Below are 24,887 nucleotides of genomic sequence, written 5' to 3' on the forward strand. Positions count from 1 at the left end.
ACTGATTTTCACACCAAAATGTACCGACTACAGTACGCGCGCTTCTACTCTCTGCCTCTTGGGGGCGCACTTCGCTTTGCGACGTTCAGTCTAGACGCCATCTTGAGGAGACCCCAAAACTGGTGACAACAATCTCAGGCGCATCATAATGGGATTACTAACCTCTAAATAAAATCACCTCAAACCGTTGTGGGTAGCAGACGACACCAGAAAGGAGAGGAGTCGTACACCAAGAGTGTATTACTTATCAAAGAAGACTGCGGCGTAGCTAAAGGCAACCTTGCCTGTAGCGAGATGGCTGGCTAGCTATCTATGCCAACAGCTGGTCTGTGTGCCGCTCCGGACTGAACCGTGTGGCCTGCTCGGGAGGAAGGGTGGTGACCACGCAACATGCAATCCCGTTAATTTACTACAGAATCTAATTTGATTCAAAGACCCTGCAAATTGGATGCGACAATGCACGTATAGATATCACGCTCTTAAAAGTACATTTCGTTGTCTGGAGTGCTTACGACCCAGCTAGCCTGCTTGATTACAGTGCTGTCTTGCGTTTCCTAAATTATTCCCAACAGGAGACATGTCATCCAACTGCACCAGCGTTGCGCCGGTGAGCGCTAGCAAAACGAAGACGAAAAAGAAACATTTTATAGGACAGAAAGTGAAATTATTCCGTGCAAGTGAGCCTATTCTCAGCGTCTTAATGTGGGGTGTCAACCATACGGTAAATGCATTTTTGTTCATGTTCCCACGCTAGCTTGTTTGTCTTTATGGTGTTTTGACTAGCAAACGGTAACGCGATAGTTAGCCAGCTGCTTGATTGACCAGAGTAAATTTTAGAGCTCATCCGTCGTCTAGTAGTCTGTAGTGTATGGGTGTTAGTCGGGTACTTAGTCTGATGCTTAGATGAAAGCTGTTAACCCTTCAGTCACCATTCTCCCTGGTCAGGAATATCAATGTAGCAACATTCTAGCTATTTGGTGTGCCAGTCGCGTGCGCTTTAAAAATGTGCAGCAAGTATAGCTGCGACGTTGAACATAAACATTCGACATTACCCCGCGCACTATGCACGAATTATTCGGCACAAGCTGCATAACGTCTTCTGTTCTGTAAGAACGTGGGATGTGTGGTGGTCTGAAGTGAGCTAGTTAGTTGGTTAGGGGAGGAGGTCGTGAGCACTGCTCCAACCAAAGCATCCATTCTGTCTAGCGCAGGCCAGAGAGGGGTGTGACTGTTGGAGAGCAGCAAGTTGCATTACGCCCCAACCGCAGCCTGACTGCCTATTGTTTTACAGGCGTCAATGAATAATAAAGCGGCAAATCTTACATTTGCAGATTCTCGCCTGTATTCATGATTTAACGTGGTTTAGTGTGGAGTACACATTTGAACACTCAACCATAACAATAATAGGCTCACAGTTAGTCTAATTTGAGTGGGGAAAAGTGACATTGTCTTCAACTCATCCTAAAATACACTTTATTGAGACTGTTTTTCACCAAATGCATCAAGTTTCTCACTTAGCATGAATGCAGCGATCACCAAATGCATTGCAGAGAGCTTCAAGGCTCCATTTGTTTTGTGGCCAGCAGTAGTAGGCGAACACACCCCCTTCCCTGCTTGACTGACACCTCCAGATAAATGTCTTTAGCATGAATATGATGCCCCAGTTTTGGATTCGCTTCACCCACAATTTGAATACCAGTGCTGATGCATCATTTCACTTCCAATGTTTGCATGCATTTCAATATGTTGCCTACACACATGTACATTACATCTTGCATGTACTATTGTCTGTAATTATTCTTTCTCAATTGATTTCCCCCTCTGCTTGCTGTGTTTTTGGTGAGCTTATTTTATGTACGTTTCAATACCTTTATATAAGAAAGATAAGGATAAATATAGACCATTGTCAAATAGGCAGTTCTTGTAGACCAGGGATAGAATACATGCGTCAAATGGAGAAAACAATGGCATGAATTAACCAAACGCGCATATTTAGTGAAGCTGTAATAATCATCCTGTGATGTATTCTGCAATATTCATCATGGACAAGTTCAGTGTGTGGTGGAGGCTGGGTGTAGATTCAAGGTGTAGGCGGCAGGCTAATTTAGGCGATTACAAGAAAGACGTCAAAAGAGCCTTCTCCTCAAGGCTCTCATAACCAGAATATATTTCATCTCGGTAGTCAGTCGTAACATCGTTCTGCTAGTCACAAAGCCGGATGAATTCAGTTCCAAACTAAGCTTTTGCTCAGAGAAGACCTTTGTCAGTCGGAGCATATAGCCAAACACAGATTTAATTGAAGCTCCCTTCAAAAACATGGATTCAGTCATGATAGTAGATAATGCCAGCCTTACAACACCGGGAATAACGTACATCTTCAAATCTGATACGGGCCTTCATCAAACTTAACAATAAAATCTGCCATTGAGCAGACACTTTTATCTAACGCGACTTAGTCATGCAGATGGGTGGTCCCGGGAATCGAACCCACTACCCTGGCCTTACAAGCGCCATGCTCTACCAACTGAGTTACAAACGACCACCTTCATCAAACCTTGTGTGTAGGTTGATTAGACATAATCCAACATATAGTCAGGATATCGATTGTGTTTGCCTGCTGAAGGCATTAAGCTATGCCTCTAATGACAAAATGAATATGATGATGCTTTTGAAGGACACATTCATTTGGGCTCCCGAGTGGCGCAGCAGTCTAAGGCACTGCTTCCTCAGTGCTGCGGACACCCTGGTTCAAATCCAGGCTGGATCACAATCGGCTGTGATCGGGAGTCCAATAGGGTGGCGCACAATTGGCCCAGTGGTGTTTGGCCGGTGTAGGCTGTCATTGTAAATAATAATTTGTTCTTCGTTAGACTTCTCTCGTTAAATAAATAAAAATTGACCAGAGCATAACCTGTCGGCATGATAGACGGTGATCTTTATAGCATGTCAGACAGTTGAATGAGAGTCTATCCCTTGAAGTAGTCTCAGAGAGAGCCTGATATAACTCAACCCCAGCTCTATGAGAGGCTACTTGGCTATGTCCTGCATATTCCATACAACTTAATGTGTTTGTGCTCCGTATGCTATTATTTTTCTACCTCAAGGTAACTTTCCAATTTCTCTCCTATTTTAGCCGAGTCTGTGTCTCCCGGATGCGTTCTTGTCTCCTTTTTTTTATTTTGAAGCGTTTATTCACGTTCCCTCCCTGCCCCTCCTCTTACTGTCTGGAGTTCATAAATCTATGGAGAGGGCTGGGAATCAGTCTGTTCCTTACAGTGAATCTGTCTCGGTAGATAAGATCAACAGTGTGACAAGGGACTCAGCCAGAGAGCACTGCTGTCAGTTCGCTTTGGTCCAAAGTGAATGATTGTCAGTAAATAGACACTGGTTCACTGCAGTTTGGTCTGGTGTGGGGATTAGTGTGTTGACCTCCTCTTCCCTGCTCTAGCATTCTATTCTGATCTCCTGCTCTTTCTATCTCCCCTCTATTTCAGATCAACGAGTTAAGTAACGTGCCTGTACCAGTAATGCTGATGCCTGATGACTTTAAAGCCTACAGTAAGATCAAAGTGGACAACCACCTATTTAACAAGTAGGTATCCCGAGTCCTAACTTTGCAACCTGACATACCATATTACTGCCCACCATATTACTGCCCACCATATTACTGCCCACCATATTACTGCACACCATATTACTGCCCACCATATTACTGCACACCATATTACTGCCCACCATATTACTGCCCACCATATTACTTCCCACCATATTACTGCCCACCATATTACTGCACACCATATTACTGCCCACCATATTACTGCCCACCATATTACTGCCCACCATATTACTGCACACCATATTACTGCCCACCATATTACTGCACACCATATTACTGCCCACCATATTACTGCCCACCATATTACTGCCCACCATATTACTGCACACCATATTACTGCACACCATATTACTGCCCACCATATTACTGCCCACCATATTACTGCCCACCATATTACTGCCCACCATATTACTGCCCACCATATTACTGCACACCATATTACTGCCCACAATATTACTGCACACCATATTACTGCCCACCATATTACTTCCCACCATATTACTGCCCACCATATTACTGCACACCATATTACTGCACACCATATTACTGCCCACAATATTACTGCCCCACCATATTACTTCCCACCATATTACTGCCCACCATATTACTGCCCACCATATTACTGCCCACCATATTACTGCCCACCATATTACTGCCCACCATATTACTGCCCACAATATTACTGCCCACCATATTACTGCCCCACCATATTACTGCCCACCATATTACTGCACACCATATTACTGCCCATAATATTACTGCCCACCATATTACTGCACACCATATTACTGCCCACCATATTACTGCCCACCATATTACTTCCCACCATATTACTGCCCACCATATTACTGCACACCATATTACTGCCCATAATATTACTGCCCACCATATTACTGCACACCATATTACTGCCCACCATATTACTGCCCACCATATTACTGCACATCATATTACTGCCCACCATATTACTGCACACCATATTACTGCACACCATATTACCGCACACCATATTACTTCCCACCATATTACTGCCCACCATATTACTGCCCACCATATTACTGCCCACCATATTACTGCACACCATATTACTGCACACCATATTACTGCACACCATATTACTGCCCACCATATTACTGCCCACCATATTACTTCCCACCATATTACTGCCCACCATATTACGGCACACCATATTACTGCCCACAATATTACTGCCCACCATATTACTGCCCACCATATTACTTCCCACCATATTACTGCCCACCATATTACTGCACACCATATTACTGCACACAATATTACTGCCCACCATATTACTTCCCACCATATTACTGCCCACCATATTACTGCACACCATATTACTGCACACCATATTACTGCCCACCATATTACTGCCCACCATATTACTGCCCCACCATATTACTGCCCACCATATTACTGCCCACCATATTACTGCCCCACCATATTACTGCACACCATATTACTGCACACCATATTACTGCCCCACCATATTACTTCCCACCATATTACTGCCCCACCATATTACTGCCCACCATATTACTGCCCACCATATTACTGCCCACCATATTACTGCCCCACCATATTACTTCCCACCATATTACTGCCCCACCATATTACTTCCCACCATATTACTGCCCACCATATTACTGCACACCATATTACTGCACACAATATTACTGCCCACCATATTACTTCCCACCATATTACTGCCCACCATATTACTGCACACCATATTACTGCACACCATATTACTGCCCACCATATTACTGCCCCACCATATTACTGCCCCACCATATTACTGCCCACCATATTACTGCCCACCATATTACTGCCCACCATATTACTGCCCACCATATTACTGCACACCATATTACTGCCCACCATATTACTGCCCCACCATATTACTGCCCACCATATTACTGCCCCACCATATTACTGCCCCACCATATTACTGCCCACCATATTACTGCACACCATATTACTTCCCACCATATTACTGCCCACCATATTACTGCACACCATATTACTGCTCACAATATTACTGCCCACCATATTACTGCACACCATATTACTGCACACCATATTACTGCACACCATATTACTGCCCACCATATTACTGCCCACCATATTACTGCCCCAACCTTTATTACTGCCCACCATATTACTGCCCACCATATTACTGCACACCATATTACTGCCCACAATATTACTGCACACCATATTACTGCACACCATATTACTGCACACCATATTACTGCCCCACCATATTACTGCCCACCATATTACTGCCCACCATATTACTGCACACCATATTACTGCACACCATATTACTGCACACCATATTACTGCACACCATATTACTGCCCACCATATTACTGCCCACCATATTACTGCACACCATATTACTGCCCGCCATATTACTGCCCACCATATTACTGCACACCATATAAACTCAAACAAGAGGCCAATTTAGCTGCATTGTCTAAAATATACGGTACAGTACTGCCTGAAATCTGCTAACACTATGTTATGCTACTGATTAGGAGAGAGAAGGTCTTGACTTGGTTGTCCCAATTGTCTATGATGTGGTGTGCTTTTAAATCACTAGCCAGATCAAGTTCCTCTTATCACCTTTAATATAACTCACCATGGGTCTAGCGATCCCCACTACACTGGAGTTGTAGTCAAAACATTAACTGAACACTTAACTGAGCAGCTTTACAATGGAAATCGTCCTCATAGTGAAGCACCTCTAGTATGCTGGTCAGGAGCTTCTCATATTTCCTTGATCTAGTCCAGTGAGTTCCTCAGACACTCTGACTCTGCTAATGGACTAACCATAGATTTAGAGTAATAGAATGGACATGAACCTTCTTATGACGTGCTAACAGTCAGCATTTTGGTCAGGGAGTTGTTCAACCATGGTTTGTCAGTGCAGTGATAAGATATTGTGTAATGTAATGCATTTGAAGAATTTAGCTAGCCAGACAGTTTTAGAGGAATGATTCCATACATTTTGTCAAGTGAACTGCCAATATGCCAACATTCCATTCAAACAATGCAATCAATCCACAGCCATAAACTGTCTGAAATCAGTTGATGATAGGACTTAGACAAGTTGTAATGTAACAAGTACTGACATTGTGTCATGTAATAGCACTCACAGCTTTCTAAGAAAACACCAAATTGAGACAATAATGGTCCGTTTACATATATTTTAGAAGCTAATTATCCAGAAAACGAGTTTAAAACCCGGATAAACTGTATGATTTCTATGACTATTTTAGGTTGGTAATAAGTCTACTACACATCTTCTGATATATCACATGCCTTACTTTTATTTTCCTGCATCAGGCAAATCAGGATTATGCCTCTGGCGATCTCCACTACACTGGGGTTGTAGTCAAAACATTCATCGGACACTTAACGGATTATCTTTGCATTGCAAATCATCCTCGCAGTGAAGCACCTCTAGTGTAGTATGCTGGTCAATTGCTTCTCACATTTCCGTTATCTGTTCCAATGCTTCCTCAGATGACATCAACACTCGGACTGCTAATGGGCTAACACACTCTTCTATATTAACACTCTTCAACACTCTTGTGTCCCTCAGAGAGAACCTGCCCAGCCGCTTTAAATTCAAAGAGTACTGCCCTATGGTGTTCCGCAACCTGAGGGAGAGGTTCTCCATCGATGACCAGGATTACCAGGTAAAATATGGTCTCCCGTGTGGAGATGTCTACGGGGGAAGAATGTAGGATGGGTTAACTGACGAGAAAGACCGTTTGAGGATGGGTTCACAGTAGCGAACTGAAAGACAGAGTGAGGATAGACGTTTGCTTGGCACGGCTCAGTAATGTCAAACGGCTGGAGGACAGTTAAGGAGAGAGCAGATCAGAGTACCAGAGGGAACTCCCGGTTGTTCCCTGCCCAGTTTGACTCATTGCAGATTCCAATTCTTCCCTCAAGCCAAAGGAGTAAGTCTTTCTCTGGATTTCACCCTTCAACCCAATGTAGTAAGTCTTTCTCTGGATGTCACCCTTCAACCCAATGTAGTAAGTCTTTCTCTGGATTTCACCCTTCAACCCAATGTAGTAAGTCTTTCTCTGGATGTCACCCTTCAACCCAATGTAGTAAGTCTTTCTCTGGATGTCACCCTTCAACCCAATGTAGTAAGTCTTTCTCTGGATGTCACCCTTCAACCCAATGTAGTAAGTCTTTCTCTGGATGTCACCCTTCAACCCAATGTAGTAAGTCTTTCTCTGGATGTCACCCTTCAACCCAATGTAGTAAGTCTTTCTCTGGATGTCACCCTTCAACCCAATGTAGTAAGTCTTTCTCTGGATGTCACCCTTCAACCCAATGTAGTAAGTCTTTCTCTGGATTTGTTGATATAGAACTAAAAGACTGCCCCCTTTTTACTGAGTTATCACGTGTAAACAGTGTGTGTTTTTAGTGTTTAGAGAATCATACCAAGCATAGTTTGTTACATTAAGTTCAACTATCTTGGTAGCCTTGCTAAATGGATCCCTGTGTGAAGGTTTTTTTTTAGCCTGGAATAGCTCTGTAAATGAAATCCATTGATCCATTACTAACTTGTGAAGTAATTCTGAAACATTTTCTTTGTAGAGGGCTTTTCATTCACGCCAAAGCCTCAATTTTCTGCTCTGTATGTCTCTCCCTCCCCGGGCTCCCTCCTGTGGTGGATCATCACCAGAACTCTCTGACGAGGAGCGCCCCGCTGAACAGCGACTCCCAGGGGCGCTTTGGCAACCGCTTCCTGTCCAGCTACGACCACCGCTTCGTCATCAAGACGGTGTCCAGCGAAGACATCGCCGAGATGCACAACATCCTCAAGAAGTACCACCAGGTGGGAGAGTTACCGCAGGCACAAATATAACACGCTAGAATTTAAAAAATATATATTTTGAAGGGAGCATGTTGTCCTCAAATATCGAGGACCTTTCAATGTGGTGCTGCAGAAATATCTGTGAATTGTCCGATTTGACGGGACTATCCTTTTGTAATAGCTAACAATTATGCCGACGTCATTACTGGAGCTCTCCCACTGTTTCCTTTGCATTACTCATTCTCCTTCCTCTTCTCTCTCTCTCCTTTCCTCTCCCTATATTTCCATCCTCCTCCTCTGGGTCTCCTCAGTTCATAGTGGAGTGTCATGGCAGCACTCTGCTCCCCCAGTTCCTGGGCATGTACCGGCTAACAGTGGACGGGGTTGAGACGTACCTGGTGGTGACCCGTAATGTATTCAGCCACCGTCTCACCGTGCACCGCAAGTACGACCTGAAGGTAGGTGTCGATGTGCACGCTAGCTTGGAGGGAACTAACTGGGAGAACACTTACTGGTAGTACACGAACTCCAGTAGGGCACTCGGAGCACACTTACAGCTGTAACACTGTTGGCGCTCATTGGGGGTAAGGGCATTTATAACAAGCTCAATGCAGGGTGCTTGCAGAGTATTCCGGTTCCCAGTAGAACTCCAGCAACTTACTTAAGTCTAGATTTATAGACTATTTTCTGCTTATGTGATGTATTCTTTTTTATTATTATTATTTAGACCTTTATTTAACTAGGCAAGTCTGTTAAGAACACATTCTTATTTCCAATGACTGCCTACCCCCGGCCAAACCCGAACGACGCTGGGCCAATTGTGCACCGCCCTATGGGACTCCCAATCACAGCTGGATGTGATACAGCCTGGAATCCAACCAGAGACTGTAGCGACGCATCTTGCACTGAGATGCAGTGCCTTAGACCGCTGCGCCACTCGGGAGCTCATTATTTAGAAGGGGAAATGGTTAAGAATTCTGCTCTTGTGGAAAAGCTCAGTAAATCTGTCTCTTTGTGCATGGGCAACAACACTGAGAATAGAGGTGTGGTGGCGTAGATGCCTATTGACTCGCAGAATGTCGTTTCCCTTCACAACAAACCTCTGTGGCTGACAGGCATTCTCTGGGGGGGGCAAATTCTGCTTTCTGAAATATGACAATGTTATAACCATACTGTCAAGTCCAGGAGAAACAAAGGGGGAACAAAGACGCAACGAATGTCTGTCTCTAACTCTGAATTCCGTTACATCTCTGTGAATGATCTTCTTTCCTTCTCATTCAGGGTTCCACAGTCTCAAGGGAAGCCAGTGACAAAGAGAAGGTGCGTTCATTTACATAGATACGATGATGAGAGTTGGGGTACAATGACAGGAACCCAAAATAATTGTGTGGATCATGCTATAAAAAAAAGCATCAAACTAACCAGCTAAAAACAAAACTCATTTACAGCCCAAAATACTTTTAGAAAAGTGCAGAAGTAATGATTTTCCCATCTAATGATAATGAAGCACAAATGAAATAACACATCCACAGTTGGGCCATGTCCGACTGCTGTCCATGCTGCGCAGGAGGGGAAGTCAAAAGGGGGTGAGTGTAGTCCATGTGGAATAGTTAGCTGTGTGCGCTAGTAGTATCCACCATGCGAGTTACATTACCCGCTCTGAAACCTAGAAGTAGTTATTTCCCTTCCTGGCTACGTCTTTTGTAGAGCGGTGCGTGATACTGCTTTGTGACTGCTGAGTTGTTGTTGGGAACAGAAGGTTGCTGGTTCACGCCCAGTGAGGGACGGACAGAACCTGGTGGGGCCAATGTCACTAGTCGGATTCGTACTGCGGACCTCTCGCTCAAGAAACCCACCGTCTTACCCATTACACCAAGAGGAAATAGCTGAAATAGTTGTTCTCCCTAAAAAGTCAATCCAAGGACAATGAGTGGAAACTGAATCAAATGACCCTACTTTTCATGCATCAAAATTAACAGCAAGAAAGACCTCTGTCATTTGTGCCAGTCTCTGAATATTTTGATTCTAATTTCTATCACTCTGCTCAGGCCAAGGAACTCCCCACCTTTAAAGACAACGACTTTCTGAACGAGGGCCAGAAGCTGCAGATAGGAGATGACAACAAGAAGTACTTCTTGGAGAAACTAAAGCGCGACGTAGAGGTAGGAGACATCTCACGGCTGCTCAGATTGATGTTGTTTTTATTCTCATTACAGTCGTCGTTGTTTAAATATCCGGGTAAATGGACTTCTGCACATTGTGTTTTGTTTCTAGTCCTTTCAACCAGTTTCACCTAAGTACCTGTGAACAAAGACATGACTTTAGGTTGACAAATAGAAGAATAGTGAGTTTAATGTCCTCCAGGGAAATTTCCCAAATTAACATTTGTTGCCATCTCTCCCGTTTGTGTACATCAGTTCCTGGCCACTCTGAAGATCATGGACTACAGTCTGCTGGTGGGGATCCATGATGTGGACCGTGCAGAGCAGGAGGAGATGGAGGTGGAGGCAGGAGGAGAGGAGGAGGAGTACGAGAACGATGGGATGGGAGGAGCACTCACCGGCTCCTTCGGCACCCCTCCAGACAGCCCTGGGAACCCCCTCAACTTTGGCGGATTCTTCAGCCCTGGCGAATTCGACTCCTCCGTGGACGTCTACGCAATCAAGAGCAACGACAGTAAGAGACACTCTTTCTTGAGTTTTGTCAAGTGATTTTTCTATGCAATTGTGCTATATTTGTGCTACTCTCTATCTACAGTGCCTTCAGAAAGTTTTGACACCTTGACTTTTTCCACATGTTGTTGTGTTACAGACTGAATTTTAAATGGATTACATTTGAGATGTTTTGTCACTGGCCTACACACAATAAATACCCCATAATGTCGAAGTGGAATTATGTTTTTTTTCGAAATGTTTACATATTAATAAAAAAGTGGAAGTTGAAATGCCACACAAAGAAGGGCACCTATTGATAGATGGTTAAACAAAATACAGACATTGAATATCCCTTTGAGCAATGGTGAAGTTATTAATTACACTTTGGATGCTGTATCAATATACCTAGTCACTACAAAGATTCAGGAGTCCTTCCAAACTGGAGAGGAAGGAAACCACTCAGGGATTTCACCATGAGGCCAATGGTGACTTTAAAACAGTTACAGAGTTTAATGGCTGTGAAAGGAGGATACTGAGGATGGATAGACAACATTGTAGTTATTCCACAATGCTAACCTAAATGACAAAGTGAAAAGGAGGCCTGTACAGAATAAAACATAATCCAAAACATGCATCCTTTTTGCAACAAGTCACTTAAAATAATACTGCAAAAAAGGACCTGGCGGTTGTCTAGCAGTGATTAACTTCTTGATGCACCCATCCCATTAGCGGGATCATTTCCGTCAACATCCGCTGAATTGCAGAGCACCAAATTCAAATTAAATTACAAAAAATATTTAATTTTCATGAAATCACAAGTGTATTATAGCAAAACACAGTTTAGCTTGTTGTTAATCCACCTGGCGTGTCAGATTTCAAAAAAGCTTTTCGGCGAAAGCATACCAAGCATTTATGTAAGGACATCTCTCTCAGCAGACAAAACATTACAAACAGCTAGCAGCCAAGTAGATTGGTCACGAAAGTCAGAAAAGCTATAAAATGAATCGCTTACCTATGATGATCTTCGGATGTTTGCACTCACGAGACAGTTACACAATAAATGTTCCTTTTGTTCCATAAAGATTATTTTTATATCCAAAATACCTCCAATTGGTTGGCGCGTTATGTTCAGAAATCCACAGGCTCGAGCGGTCACGACCAGGCTGACGAAAATTCCAAATAGTATCCGTAAAGTTCGTAGAAACATGTCAAACTTTTTTTATAATCAATCCTCAGGTTGTTTTTACAATATATAATTGATAATATTTCAACCGGACTGTACCTTCTTCAATAGGAGAGAGAGAGAAAATGTCTGCTTCAAGCTGTTGCGCATGCAAAACGCTGCTGGCACCCAGCCATCCAATGACACGTGATCTTTCTCGCTCATTTTTCAAAATAAAAGCCTGAAACTATGTATAAAGACTGTTCACAACATGTGGAAGCCATAGGAAAAGGAATTTGGTTGATATCCCTTTAAATGGAGCGAAGGCAGGCAATGGAACAGAGAGCTTTCAGGAAAAACAGCACTTCCGGGTTGGATTTTCCTCAGGTTTTCGACTGCAATATCAGTTCTGTTATACTCACAGACAATATTTTGACAGTTTTGGAAACTTTAGAGTGTTTTCTATCCTAATCTGACAATTATATGCATATTCTAGATTCTGGGCCTGAGACATAGGCAGTTTCATTTGGGTACGTTTTTCATCCAATCATCAAAATACTGCCCCCTACACTCAACAGGATAACAACCAATTTGACAGAGCTTGAAGAATTTTTTAAATAACAATGGGCAAGTGTTGTACAAACCAGGTGTGGAAAGCTCTTAGAGACTTACCCGGTGCTTTTACAAAGTATTGACTCAGTGGTGTGAATACTAATGTAAATGAGCTATTTCTGTATTTCGTTTTCAATACATTTGCAAAAATGTCTAAAAACACATTTTCACTTTGTCATTATGGGGTATTGTGTGTAGATAGGTAAGCAACCAGGAAATGTTGGAGCAATTTCTGTATAGTGCATCTTGAATTAGCATTTGAAAATTAAACTAATTTTTGAACAGACATCATGGGACAGCCCAGTGAAAAGTAATACTTGCTATTTATACACCTTTTCACTGTCTTGCTCCTTGTGGTAGGTGCTGTGAAGAAAGAAGTGTACTTCATGGCTATCATCGACATCCTCACGCACTACGACGCTAAGAAAAAAGCTGCACATGCTGCCAAAACTGTGAAACATGGGGTGAGTAATGGACTAGATCTGACCTAACATGAAGCCAAGTGTTTAGGCTACAAAGATGCTAGATCATATAGTAGTTTCAAGTAGAAGATGATCTTGTGAGAAATTGTAGTTGTATGTTCCTAATGTGCATATGTTTACACTTTACTCTCTGTTGTCCCTCCCCCAGGCTGGGGCAGAGATCTCCACCGTAAACCCAGAGCAGTACTCCAAAAGATTCTTTGAGTTCATGTCCAACATCCTGTCATAGAATCATCTCTCCTACCCCAGACAATCACTACCTGTCATAGAGCCATCAGCCACACCCACCCCTCTCTCGCTCCTCCTGCCCCTCCCACCTGACTTAGCCCCACCCAGGGGGCGACAGACTGAAAGGATGCACAGACAACAAGCCTGTTCCATTGACCCACAGAGGGGGCGCCGGACTCTTAAAAAAAAAAAAAAAGCAACGCGTCTCTTCTCCTCCCACGTCCTACTCTCCGTCTCCTCGGTCTGAGTGCTCAACAAGGAAGGCATGTGAAACAGAGTTCTATAGGATATTTGAGACCCTCCCCCCGCCACCTTATACTAGTCCTCACGCCAGCACGGGAACTGTCTCACTAATGCCTTGAAAGAGTCTGCTTCAGCAGTAGGAGTCTGTTTAGTACCATCTGTTCGTGATTATTTTGACACACACACACCTCTCACAGACACAGAAGCGGTCAGATCGCATTAATCTTTTGACCTAGTGGCCAACAGGCGTTTACAAACTCTGACTTGTCAGGAGATCCGCAGCCGACAGTAACAAAATTGGAAATGCAGGAGATTAATTAATATAAGGGTTTTACGTAAATGAATGCAAAATCAAAATGCATGGCTGAAATGTACATGACTTCGCCAGTTATCTGAAACGGCAAACCACTGAACTTAGCATCTGAGCATCATGACTAAAAAAGAAAAAACATGTCTGAATGTTACATTGCCATATTGTTCTAAAAACTTGACATTTTTACCATGAACTTGGAGGTTGGTAAAAAAAAATCCACATAAAAAGGGGAATACTAAAGCAAATGCTTGTTTTATTACCATAAGAATTGTTTTTTATATCTTGTTTACATTAATGTAGCATTGGTGTTTGTATAGTTGTTTTGTTATCGACGTTAGATCAGAAGTTACTTGAAAAGGATTCATTACATATTAAAGGGAGTTATTGTTTTTTTTCCCTGAATCTAATTCATTTTCTCACCTTTGACTAACAGATCATTCCTTCGTGCCTTGTAGAGGTGGTTTTAAATTAAGTTATTATAATGACCTATTCTGTATCGAGAGCAAAGCAAAATTTCCGCATGAGACAAGTGTTAGACAATAGGTGTTTAGGCACTCAAATTAGTCCCTGGAAATTATTCATTTTATGAGATTACTGAATTAGGCTGCAGACTTCCTGGTTTTATTAATCCAGTTATCATAATCTGATAATGTTAAGCCCTCATCTTTCATTACTTGCTGAAATAACATACCAGGCAAACCAGAGTCATTGTAACACTAATAGTCATTAATTTTATTGAACAGTATCTTAAGAAAAACAGTACACGCAGTGTTTATCATTTTCATACAAAATAGTGGGAATTGGTAGAGATGAGGGGTTGAAGCAGCAGAGGGAGAGGAGCTTTAATCCATTCGGGCCTTCAGGGTACGTGTGGTGATCTTGTCCTTCTCACTGTCAAAATAAGTCAAATCAAGGTACTGTCACTACAACATTGACCAGAGCGTTACTAAAGATCACCATCTAAATGTCATGTCAATTGTATGAATCCTCAGATTAATTACAAATTTAGCAACTATTTAATCCAAAATGTAGGCAGTGGGAAAGGAAAAGTATAACTGCTTACATGACTTGCACGACGACACCCATGCCTGAAACGGCATCCCTGTCCACTGCATTCAGCATGGCTTGGGAGATGGTCTCAAACAGGTCCTCTGGTTCCTACAGGTGTAAATAAAGACAGTCAGAGACATAGTCAACTATCACACTCAATGTATTATCTTACAATACAGGACACAATAACCTACCATGTCTGGCTCCCAGAGAGATTCACACATGCCGTACATCTGCTCTGAGCAAGTGCCGCTCACAACAAAGTCCTCTGTCACCATGGGGCAGCCAATCAGGTCCAGGGAGCAGATAAATGGCTCAAAGGTCTTGGGGTCTAGACCAGCGATCACAGGCTCAATGTAGTATGGCCCAAATCTGAGACAACGGATTCACGTTTGATCAGTCACAGACTTGCCACCCAGGCGGAAGTGTAGACTTGTATATGAAATACTGTGCTTCTTCACATTAGTGAACTCACCTCCTCTCATAGAGCAGGTTGGAGACCATGCTCATGAATGTCTTAGGTTTGATCTGACGCCCCTCCTTCAGCTCATAGAGGTTCAATCTGAACTTGAGCCTCTGGGAACTGTTCGAGAAATAGAGTGGATATTTAATATCACCTGCAAAGTCGATCTGTTGCACTGACCATTTAAATACTCCAGAACTTGGGAGATACAAGGTGCACTGATAGACCAAGGCACACTTACACTGTCTGCACGTCAGTAGCCAGACCAGCCAGGCCAATGTAGAGTCTGTCTCCCATGGGAAAGATCTTCTGGAAGTCGGTGGTCACCATCTGAGCCTGTACACCGAATCTCCGATCTGCTGCAATGGCTACACATTGCTTACCCTTCATCGCCATGACGGCGCCACCATTATAGGACATAATAGACTGGGGATGGAAGACAAGGAGACGAGGGAGAGAAGTTAAGTAGCAATCGTGACGGGGACAATTTCAAAACCCAAACAACATTTCCATCACTAACTATTGAGTTAATAACTTTGACACTTGAAACATTCGTGAATCAGTAGCAACATTGGCATAACTAACGTCAAGATTATAAACTTCCATCAACAGACTCCCAAATTGCATGAGGATGTTTTATCCCTCTTCAGATAGCTAGTAGCAACATTAGCTAGTCAGTTCATTCACAGACTAGCGTTAGTGACAATAATCCAGTTTATAGTTAACTAGGTTGCGAGTTAATGTGGTAGTTACGTTTGGAAATTGCCAAACGCTAGTTATATTTTCGTTGAACAAGTTAGTTACCATTGCAGGTGACTTTTGGCATGGCTAGCTAACGTTAGCAAGCTAAATGCTAACTACCAAACTGATTAGGCAGCCGGTTGCTAATTTTACCAACCAATCTACGGACCACAAGTACTAGCTACATGCATACATTATTTATTGACAATCTTACCATTGTGAATACGTTGAGGTGTCTTCCTTAGCTTTGAAATATCTTGTAAATGTTCACTATTTTTAATGACTGCGGATAACAATCCCACAGTGACTACACGATTTGGAACAGCCGGAAATCAGTCAAGCTTGCTGTTTGAAACGTCATTCGGTACTACACGATGATTGGGTCTGTAAAAAAGTTATGGGTGGCCACCGTTGATATCATTGACGGTTGTGTTGGGGGAGTGTGCAAATGTTCCTAGTTTGTCTGAAGCGTGCGAAAGCGAAACAATAATGGAAATAAAGACAAGTTACAGTACAGTAAGCTATGAGCCTGAGACTGAAACACCAAACCACTGGAGATGGGCAACACTTAAATCCAGCATTATTATCATCATATAAAACCAAAAGGATTCCATGCTAGTCATTCAAAAATGTATGTCTACTTTATGATGATGCTGGTGACAGTGTGCCTGAGAATTTCTGTATTTCGTCTTCATAGGACATTTTCAATTATCATAGTTCTCTGAAGGTGTATATCAAAGCAGTAATCAGCATCACATACAACAACACATGTCAACTCAAAGACAGTATTTAGTTTGTTAGTCCCCAACTCAAAGAGCTTTAGGAACTATTTTTTATTAAGATCCACAATTCTTCTCCTTTACAGCAATACACTAAAGATATCCAAGGAACATAATTTACAAAAGAGTTGTGTGTGTGTGATAAAAGTTTGAATAATTCTAACCATTATAGAGAACACAATATACAATTTCCACTTAAAACAAATCCAAGGTTGCTCATTCTATAAAGGTGAGCATGTTGCTGGTGAATGGCACGGGTGAGTTTTGCCATTACAGAGGAAGTCAGATCCTTTGCATTGCTTTAGTCAGGGCAATGACTAAGGGGCAGTTTCACAGGGCCTGAGTGCAAATGCATGGTGCCTCTGCAGTGTCTGTTTTGTTTATTAAAATATAAATGAGTTGGCAGTCCTGGCAAACCGGTGCAGATATTTCAGTGTGGTAGCTGGTGCATATTTTTTACTCTCTCCTCCATCAACCCATTCCTGCTTCTTCTAGTTCTCATCTCCTCATGAAATTCTTCTCCAGGGATGCGGGGGTCCTCTGTATGGAGTGGATGTTTCTCTTGACTCGGTCCTCCAAGGATGAGGTAGACGCACTCTCCAGCTTCATGTTACTGCAGGGAAGGAAGCAAGAGTTTTAAAGGACCAGACAACAGCCATAGTAAGCATGCCATACGTGCACTAATGTGTGCACGTCAGTCAGCGAGATACTTACTGGATAAAGCCAGCGTTGCGGTCATGCTTGCCGCCTTTCTCTTTCTCCCGCTCCTTCTCATCCTGCCGTTTGTAACTTCTAATGTTGATTTCACGCTCTTCGTCTCTCTGTTTGGCAAAGTCCATCATCTCTCTCCTCTTCTTCTCCAGCTCTTCAGCAGAGAGACATCTAAGAGAATATCAGGCAGATAAATATAGGGATAAGAAAACCCTTTAGGATGGGGTGGTGGGATTACTATTAGTTCACCGATGATTGAACCCAGGTGTGATAATTGTATAAACAGGTGCTGTGGACTCTTACTTGGTGGTACTGCTCTGACGCCTTTGGTAGCGATCTTTCTGTGGGCTGGGGGCTTTGGGACGCTGGAACTGTGGAACTTTGAACTGGTCTGTCCTATGGGATGAGTGGTTCTCTGATTTGTGAGAGGAGTGGTTGTCTGTCCTGTTAGAGGAATGGTTGTCTGTCCTGTGAGAGGAGTGATGGCCGTTCCCGTCTGTCCTTTGAGGAGATCGAGAGCAGCTCCTCTCCTGAGAACGGTGCCTCGAGTGGTTGGGGGGCTTCGAGGACTGATGATGCCTCCCAGCTGGAAACTGAGGAGAGAAATTAGGCGATGAGCGGTACACATCTCTCTCAGTAGGATTTAAGTCACTTTTAATTGATTGGACTAAGATAACAACGTTCATGGTGTCACTGTCAATATATAAAGATTGAGCCGTACTGACCTGTAGTCCATAGCCAGCTGGGACATTGCGGTGGTGGGAATGTGAGTGGGTTGTTTCTTTGGATTCCTCTTTAGAATGGTGCCTAAGTAAAGATACATCACTCAGTTAACCCAATGAGTTTGAACTTCTAACCCTTTTAAACATTGTGTGTTTGAGCTACGTACTTATGGGTTGTAGCATTGGATGAATCTATTTCTTCTGCATCCGTAGGTGCTAACCATTAGTCTGTGTGATTATTAACGGCGGCTGAGCTAGAGTGGTGTTTGTGAGACACGGGCGAATGTCTGTAGAGTCCGAATGGTTTCAGCTACCCATCTATGAAAGGCTCATGAACACGCACATGTAACACGTTTTGTTCTGACGCTCACAAGCTACAGAAGGAGTCATTAGAAGGTAAGAGGTTCTTCTACATAGAAGATCATAGGAAATCCCAGGACAGTGTCTATAATACTGTAATAAGCTCACATAGTTGTCACTGACTATCCATTTCCCAGTGAGCAAACAATTTCTGTACTTGCAGCATTAATACAAATTCATTTTTATCGGGTTTTTGCTTCGGAAAACCTTATTTCTTCATGGGCATTTGTCAATTAACGCAACTACTTATGTAGCCCTGGTTGTCCTGAAAAGAACATAGTAAAACACTTCACTGAGAGGCTAAATATAAGGGCTAGACATGCAGATACATGAAAATCAGATAAATCCTAATTAAAAGCCGGATTTTGCTGGGGTCTAAGGACTGATAGGATTAAACACACAATCTACCCCATTGCCGTCAACAATAGAAGCTGCGAGCTAGATTTGTAAACTATCACAAAATGCTTATAAGATCAAAACAGTTCAACTGCACATCTGATCATATTGGCATCTGTTCACCGCTCCCGAGAAACCTCTATTGAAGTTAGGTGCACCTGTGTTTTTTGTCTTCATCCTCAGCGCTTGAGCTCAAGCTCCTTCTCTTATGCTTCTTCTCCTTTCTCCTCTCCTTCTCTTCCCGTTTCTCCTTCTTGTCCTTCTTCCTCTTCTTTTTCTTGTCTTTCTTTTCAAGATTCTGACGCAGCTGAAAGGAAATAAAAAGTGAAAAACGGTTGCTACTTTAGAACCCAGCTGTTACTACAGCAGGCTGAAACTGATTTCATTGCAGTTTTATTGGAGCCATCCAATTGACCATTTCTTTGATCTTCTTCATTTTCACTGGGTTTGTCAAGACCTCCCTCCTCTTCTCCTCCTCTCGTTTCCTTGAAAAATAAGACACGTGTCATTATAATCAGCTCTCGGCTAACAGCAGAACATCAGTGTATGGTATAACAGTTGCTAGATGGACACACTAAATGGTAAAGAAAGAGACCAGAGTGACTGACTTGATATCAAACAACGGGTCCTCTCTGATCTTGGCGGCCATGTCGAGGTTGGATGCAGGGGTGGAGGGGTTGAAGATTGAGCCAGGCAGGAGGCCGGTTTGTTCGGATGGACCATTCTCTGGCTCTTCAAACTGCTGGGTAATCTGCTTGTCGATGGGGCGGCCCAGCAGGTACTCATCACGGGACACCTGACCACCTGGCCCCTGGTACATCCAGTCCAACCGGTCATCTTTTTTCCTGTAAAACAACAACAAAAATGCAGTTGAGTGTTAGTGACTGCATCCAAAGGGAGTATCTCTGTCCATTTGTCTGTGGTGAGAGGGCACACTTAAATTGCTCTGGTTTTGATTTTTTTAAACCTAGACAGGACAGTGGTTTCTCTATCAAGGTGAGATCTATTACTTCCCCCTCATCACAAGGGTCGGTGAGGTGAGCATTACTTTAGAGCCCCAGTCTGCTGAGCGAATCTGGTGATATCTTCTCGAGCTCGTTCCTCTCTCAGCTCCTTCTGAAGCTCCTCGATCTTCTTTGCCTCAGCCTCGTGCTTCTGTTCAGCCTTCCACACCCGCTCTATGTTTTTCATAGTCTGGGGATGCCAGCTCTTCTTCAAGTTCTGACAGAGATGAGGGAAAGTGATATTCGATATAATTAAACAGAACTGGGAAAGATCGCTACAAATGATCAATACAACAATTTCTGAATTACAATTGTTCTTCTGGGAAGGTAAGGAATTACTACGTCTGAGTAACGTTAACTAGCTAAGTAGTTGTGTAACAACATAACTGGAAAATATAAAATAAGCACACCTTCAAAACTTTATTTAGTTAGGGGGTCAACTTAGTTAACTAGTTACGCCAACTAGCCATCGTTGTCGTGGCAGTGATGGCGTTTCGCTTCACTAAACACTAGTTCAGAAGTTGGCAGTAGGTGAATCAAGTGTTTTTGTGATTAGTTAGTTAGCTTGCTAGACATAAACAAAACAAACATGCGTAGCTAGCTAAGTTAGTTAGCTAGTTAAGCGGCTAACGTTAGCTTTGTACGCTAATAATTTGCTCATACTTACGAGGTCACCTCCTCCCATCTTGACTTAGATCGTCCACTCGGTCCGATTGAGAAATAAGATGTGAATAAACGTGTCCTCTACCTATGTGGTTATTGTACTTGACAAAACAAATGTATGTTATTATCTAAATAAAATCGACAATTGCATGCTAGGCTAGCGTGATGTGTTTTTCATAGTACTTCCGGCCTTTCTGATATTTTTTTCCGGTTGTTCAAGAGTGAGTTATTCTTCTTCTTCTTCTTCGGCTTCATCTTCTTCTTGAGGATTGGGTTGGCGGATCGCATCCAACTTTCAAGGAGCATACACCGCCACCTACTGTACTGAAGTGTAAGGCCAATCACGGCCTAACTACAGTATATTAAATTCCCTTCGTTAGTCCTGTTCCTCTAAGAAAGTGAAATAGACCCCTAGACATCACTTCCCTCCCCTTTCCTTCCCCACTACACCACCAACCCCAACCCTGTCCAACCTCTCTGACCCTTTCACACAATCTCTCCCTATCTACATCATACAATTCTCAAAATATCAACACAGGCTCTACCGTTTCCTCTACTAAACACTCATCACACAGACCTGTTTCATGTCTCCCTATTATCCACAACATGGCATTCAAACCTGTGTGCCCAAATCATAGTCTACTCCACACAACTTACTCTGTCCTACATCCCATACTCCCCACCTCTTCCTTTACTGACCGATACACGCAATAAAATGGCCTCCCCTTACTACTAGCATCCCATTCCCTTTGCCAAAATGGAGCCCTTTTGCCCGGATCAAGGACTTGACTACCCAGCCGCCCAGTGGGACCTGAATATCTACCCCCTCTTTCCTCACGGCACTCTTAGTCACCACATTGGCCTTCTCTTTACCCTCCACACCCACATGGGCAGGAACCCAACAAAAGCTTCCCACCACTCCCATCCTTTCCAGTCTTATTAACAGCACCAAGTCTCCCCTATCCGACCTGTCCGTCTTCCTTCCTTCCGTCTTTCTTCTCCCTGTCCCACCTCCTTAAATCTGTCATCTATCATCAGGGTGAACAACATCGGACTAACCACACTTCCCTGAGGAGTACAATGGTCCACTTCAAACCGCATTGACAATTCTAACTCCACCCTCACCCGTATGACTCGATCAAACAGGAAATCCATGATCCAGTTTTACAGATGTCCCCCAATTCCCAATGCACTCAACTGGATCAACAACCCTTCCCTCCATATGATATTGTAAGCTTTTTCAATGTCAAAATACACAACCCTCATCACCTCTTTTATTGTCAGGGCCTTGGTTATCTCTGTACTAACTGTCACCAAGGCATCCATGGCAGACCTCCCTCTACTGAACGAGAGGAGGCTGGTGGGAGGAGCTGTAGGAGGACAGGCTCATGGCTGATATGGAATTAATGGAACGGTATCAAACATATGGTAACCATGTTTGACTCCGTTCCATTTATCCAATTCCATTCATTACAATGAACCTGTCCTCCTATATCTCCTCCCACTAGCCTCCACTGTCCTGAGCCGACTCTGTGCTAAGCTCATCAAACCCATAAATCCCAAGAAATACATTATTCTACTCACTACCATCTTTTCCATCAATTTACACATGTTGTTTGTCAGTGCGGTAGGCCTATAACGGCCCGCCCTAGTGGGATCTTTACCTGGTTTTACAAACAGCAATATCACCGCACATTTCCACCCAGCAGGTATCACCCCAGTCTTCCACACCTTATTATACCACCCTAACATTGTTTCCAACACACTGTCCAGTGCATGCTTAAACATCGTATAACACACTTTATCTTCTCCACAGCTCTCCAACTCCCTTGTCATCTCAAACAGAAAACTCTGCATCCATTGCTTCTCCTGACTCCCGTTTTCTCTTTAAGACATCTCCATGTCTCCTCTTACTCCCAGAATGTGTTCAACAGTGCAGCATTGTGGAACTGTTTTCCAAAAAGTAGCCATGAAAATGCTCTCTGATCTGTTTAACTCTCTCACACACACACACACACACACACACACACACACACACACACACACACACACACACACACACACACACACACACACACACACACACACACACACACACACACACACACACACACACACACAGCAGGTTCTAGCAGTGCATCTTATAATACATGATGATGAAGTACTGAATAAATAAACAACATACTACTTAGTGACATGTCTCTTTTTATTTCCATAAAGAACATTTCTCTATTAAAATTACAAGCAAGTCTTAAAACCAGGCAATAGTACAGCAGTACTTAAATTATTACAAAGTATTGTTTAAATTCATATCTACTGCGACAACATACTACTGTAATCAATAAAATAAGATCATTTAAATAATATTTTAATCATCTTCAATCTGCTCCTATCTAACACATACAACTCAATAATAGCATTTCTGATGATAATAGAGATAGCCAGTAGGCCTATTTAATACATGTATCAAGTGTTCCTAGGTAGGCCTGTTGGAAACGCAAAGCTACAAGGGGGACATTCCGACCCGATTTAAACGTGTAGAAGGGAATTTAATTCCCTTTTTATCCACTTTTCTCTCTACACGTATTCTGACCTTGAACTTAGGCATGAGAATAGCATGCTATTCACTTGCTATTTGTTTCGGTAGACATTTAAAAAATGAAGGTGTAGTGGAGACCCCATACCCCATATTATTTTTATTTTTGTATTATTTTTTTGTATTTCTTTTCTCTCCCATTTCAATCTTGTCTAATCGCTGAAACTCACCAACGAGCTCAGGAGGCAAAGGTCGAGTCATGCGTCCTCTGAAACATGACCCGCCAAACCTCACTTCTCAACACCCGCCTGCTTAACCCGGAAGCCAGCCGCACCAATTTGTCAGAGAAAACACTGTTCAACTGACAACCGAGCTCAGCCTGCAGGCACCCAGCCCGTCACAAGGAGTCGCTAGAGTGCAATGAGAGACCCAAGCTACAGTCTTCTGGGGCCATCCGCAAATGACTTTATAGCGCCAAACCTACCGAGTTGATTTATGACTTTTAGAATGTTTGAATTATAAACCCAATACTTTTTACTGTATTTTTTTCCAATCTGTTTTAATATTAGCCACTCTCTGCTGTGTGGTTGTTCCTGAGCATAGCTAGCATTAGTGGATCATATTAGGCTACCGTATTACAAATTGGGCAATAATTTGGGACATGTAGCCTATTTGAATCATTATGGAACGCAGACCATATGTAGCAGTTTAAATCTGGAGCCTGGTGCACAGTTTACGACAAATGGACCGTTATCATCAAAGTTCCATGATTAGTCAGGATTATTAGGGTAGATTTATAGGACTACTGTTCAACCCCTATTGTACACTTTTCTCACTTTCAAATATTTCAGAATTGAACAATGGAATTTGGCAACTTTCAGGATAAATCAAACCACTCTATTTTTGATTCATCAATATATTTATTGAGTGGAGGCTCTCCAAACCTGTTTTTTTTATGATCCACAGTGGTGTAAAGTACTTAAGTAAAAATACTTTACTTCTTTACTTTACTATTTATATTTTTGACAACTTTTACTTTTACTTCCATACACTTTCCCTGACACCCAAAAAAAAGTACTCATTACATTTTAAATGAAAGAAAAGGAAAATGGTCCAATTCACGAACCTATCAAGAGAACATCCCTGCTCATCTCTACTGCCTCTGACCTGGCGGACTCAAATTCTTCATGTGTGATGTCTGAGTGTTGGAGTGTGTCCCTAGCTATCTTTAAATAAAAAAGACATGAACATTGTGCCATCTGGTTTAATATAAGGAATTTGAAAT

The 24,887-nt window shown here is 42.7% G+C and overlaps 3 protein-coding genes across 4 annotated transcripts; 1 reads left to right on the forward strand and 2 right to left on the reverse strand.

The window, feature by feature from the left end:
- Positions 1 to 62: 62 nt before the first annotated feature.
- On the forward strand, positions 63 to 14,566 carry LOC118364913 (phosphatidylinositol 5-phosphate 4-kinase type-2 beta-like). Of its 2 annotated transcripts, XM_052490536.1 has the most exons (11): positions 63 to 458; positions 573 to 721; positions 3,495 to 3,592; positions 7,248 to 7,344; positions 8,352 to 8,504; positions 8,795 to 8,941; positions 9,765 to 9,803; positions 10,532 to 10,645; positions 10,901 to 11,159; positions 13,272 to 13,375; positions 13,542 to 14,566. In XM_052490536.1, exons 2-11 carry the CDS (start codon positions 578 to 580, stop codon positions 13,620 to 13,622), a joined length of 1,236 nt encoding a protein of 411 aa, XP_052346496.1. In that variant the 5' UTR covers positions 63 to 458; positions 573 to 577; the 3' UTR covers positions 13,623 to 14,566. The 2 variants fall into 2 exon arrangements, with proteins under 2 accessions (XP_052346496.1, XP_035602623.2); XM_035746730.2 differs by having other exon boundaries at positions 64 to 721.
- Positions 14,567 to 14,882: 316 nt separating this feature from the next.
- LOC118364912 (proteasome subunit beta type-3) lies at positions 14,883 to 16,814 on the reverse strand. Its single transcript, XM_035746729.2, has 6 exons — positions 16,646 to 16,814; positions 15,932 to 16,116; positions 15,703 to 15,810; positions 15,422 to 15,599; positions 15,241 to 15,335; positions 14,883 to 15,068 (listed from the first exon to the last, which is right to left on the reverse strand). The coding sequence occupies exons 1-6, from the start codon at positions 16,646 to 16,648 to the stop codon at positions 15,020 to 15,022; spliced, it is 618 nt and encodes a 205-aa protein (XP_035602622.1). The 5' UTR covers positions 16,649 to 16,814; the 3' UTR covers positions 14,883 to 15,019.
- Positions 16,815 to 17,219: 405 nt separating this feature from the next.
- On the reverse strand, positions 17,220 to 21,282 carry LOC118364915 (pre-mRNA-splicing factor CWC25 homolog). The gene is made up of 9 exons (XM_035746731.2): positions 21,071 to 21,282; positions 20,448 to 20,620; positions 20,008 to 20,244; positions 19,815 to 19,884; positions 19,558 to 19,706; positions 18,647 to 18,728; positions 18,225 to 18,514; positions 17,925 to 18,092; positions 17,220 to 17,823 (listed from the first exon to the last, which is right to left on the reverse strand). Exons 1-9 carry the CDS (start codon positions 21,086 to 21,088, stop codon positions 17,709 to 17,711), a joined length of 1,302 nt encoding a protein of 433 aa, XP_035602624.1. The 5' UTR covers positions 21,089 to 21,282; the 3' UTR covers positions 17,220 to 17,708.
- Positions 21,283 to 24,887: the final 3,605 nt, after the last annotated feature.

Source organism: Oncorhynchus keta, chromosome 32, assembly GCF_023373465.1.
Source record: "Oncorhynchus keta strain PuntledgeMale-10-30-2019 chromosome 32, Oket_V2, whole genome shotgun sequence".
In the NCBI taxonomy this organism is placed as follows: Eukaryota; Metazoa; Chordata; class Actinopteri; order Salmoniformes; family Salmonidae; genus Oncorhynchus; species Oncorhynchus keta.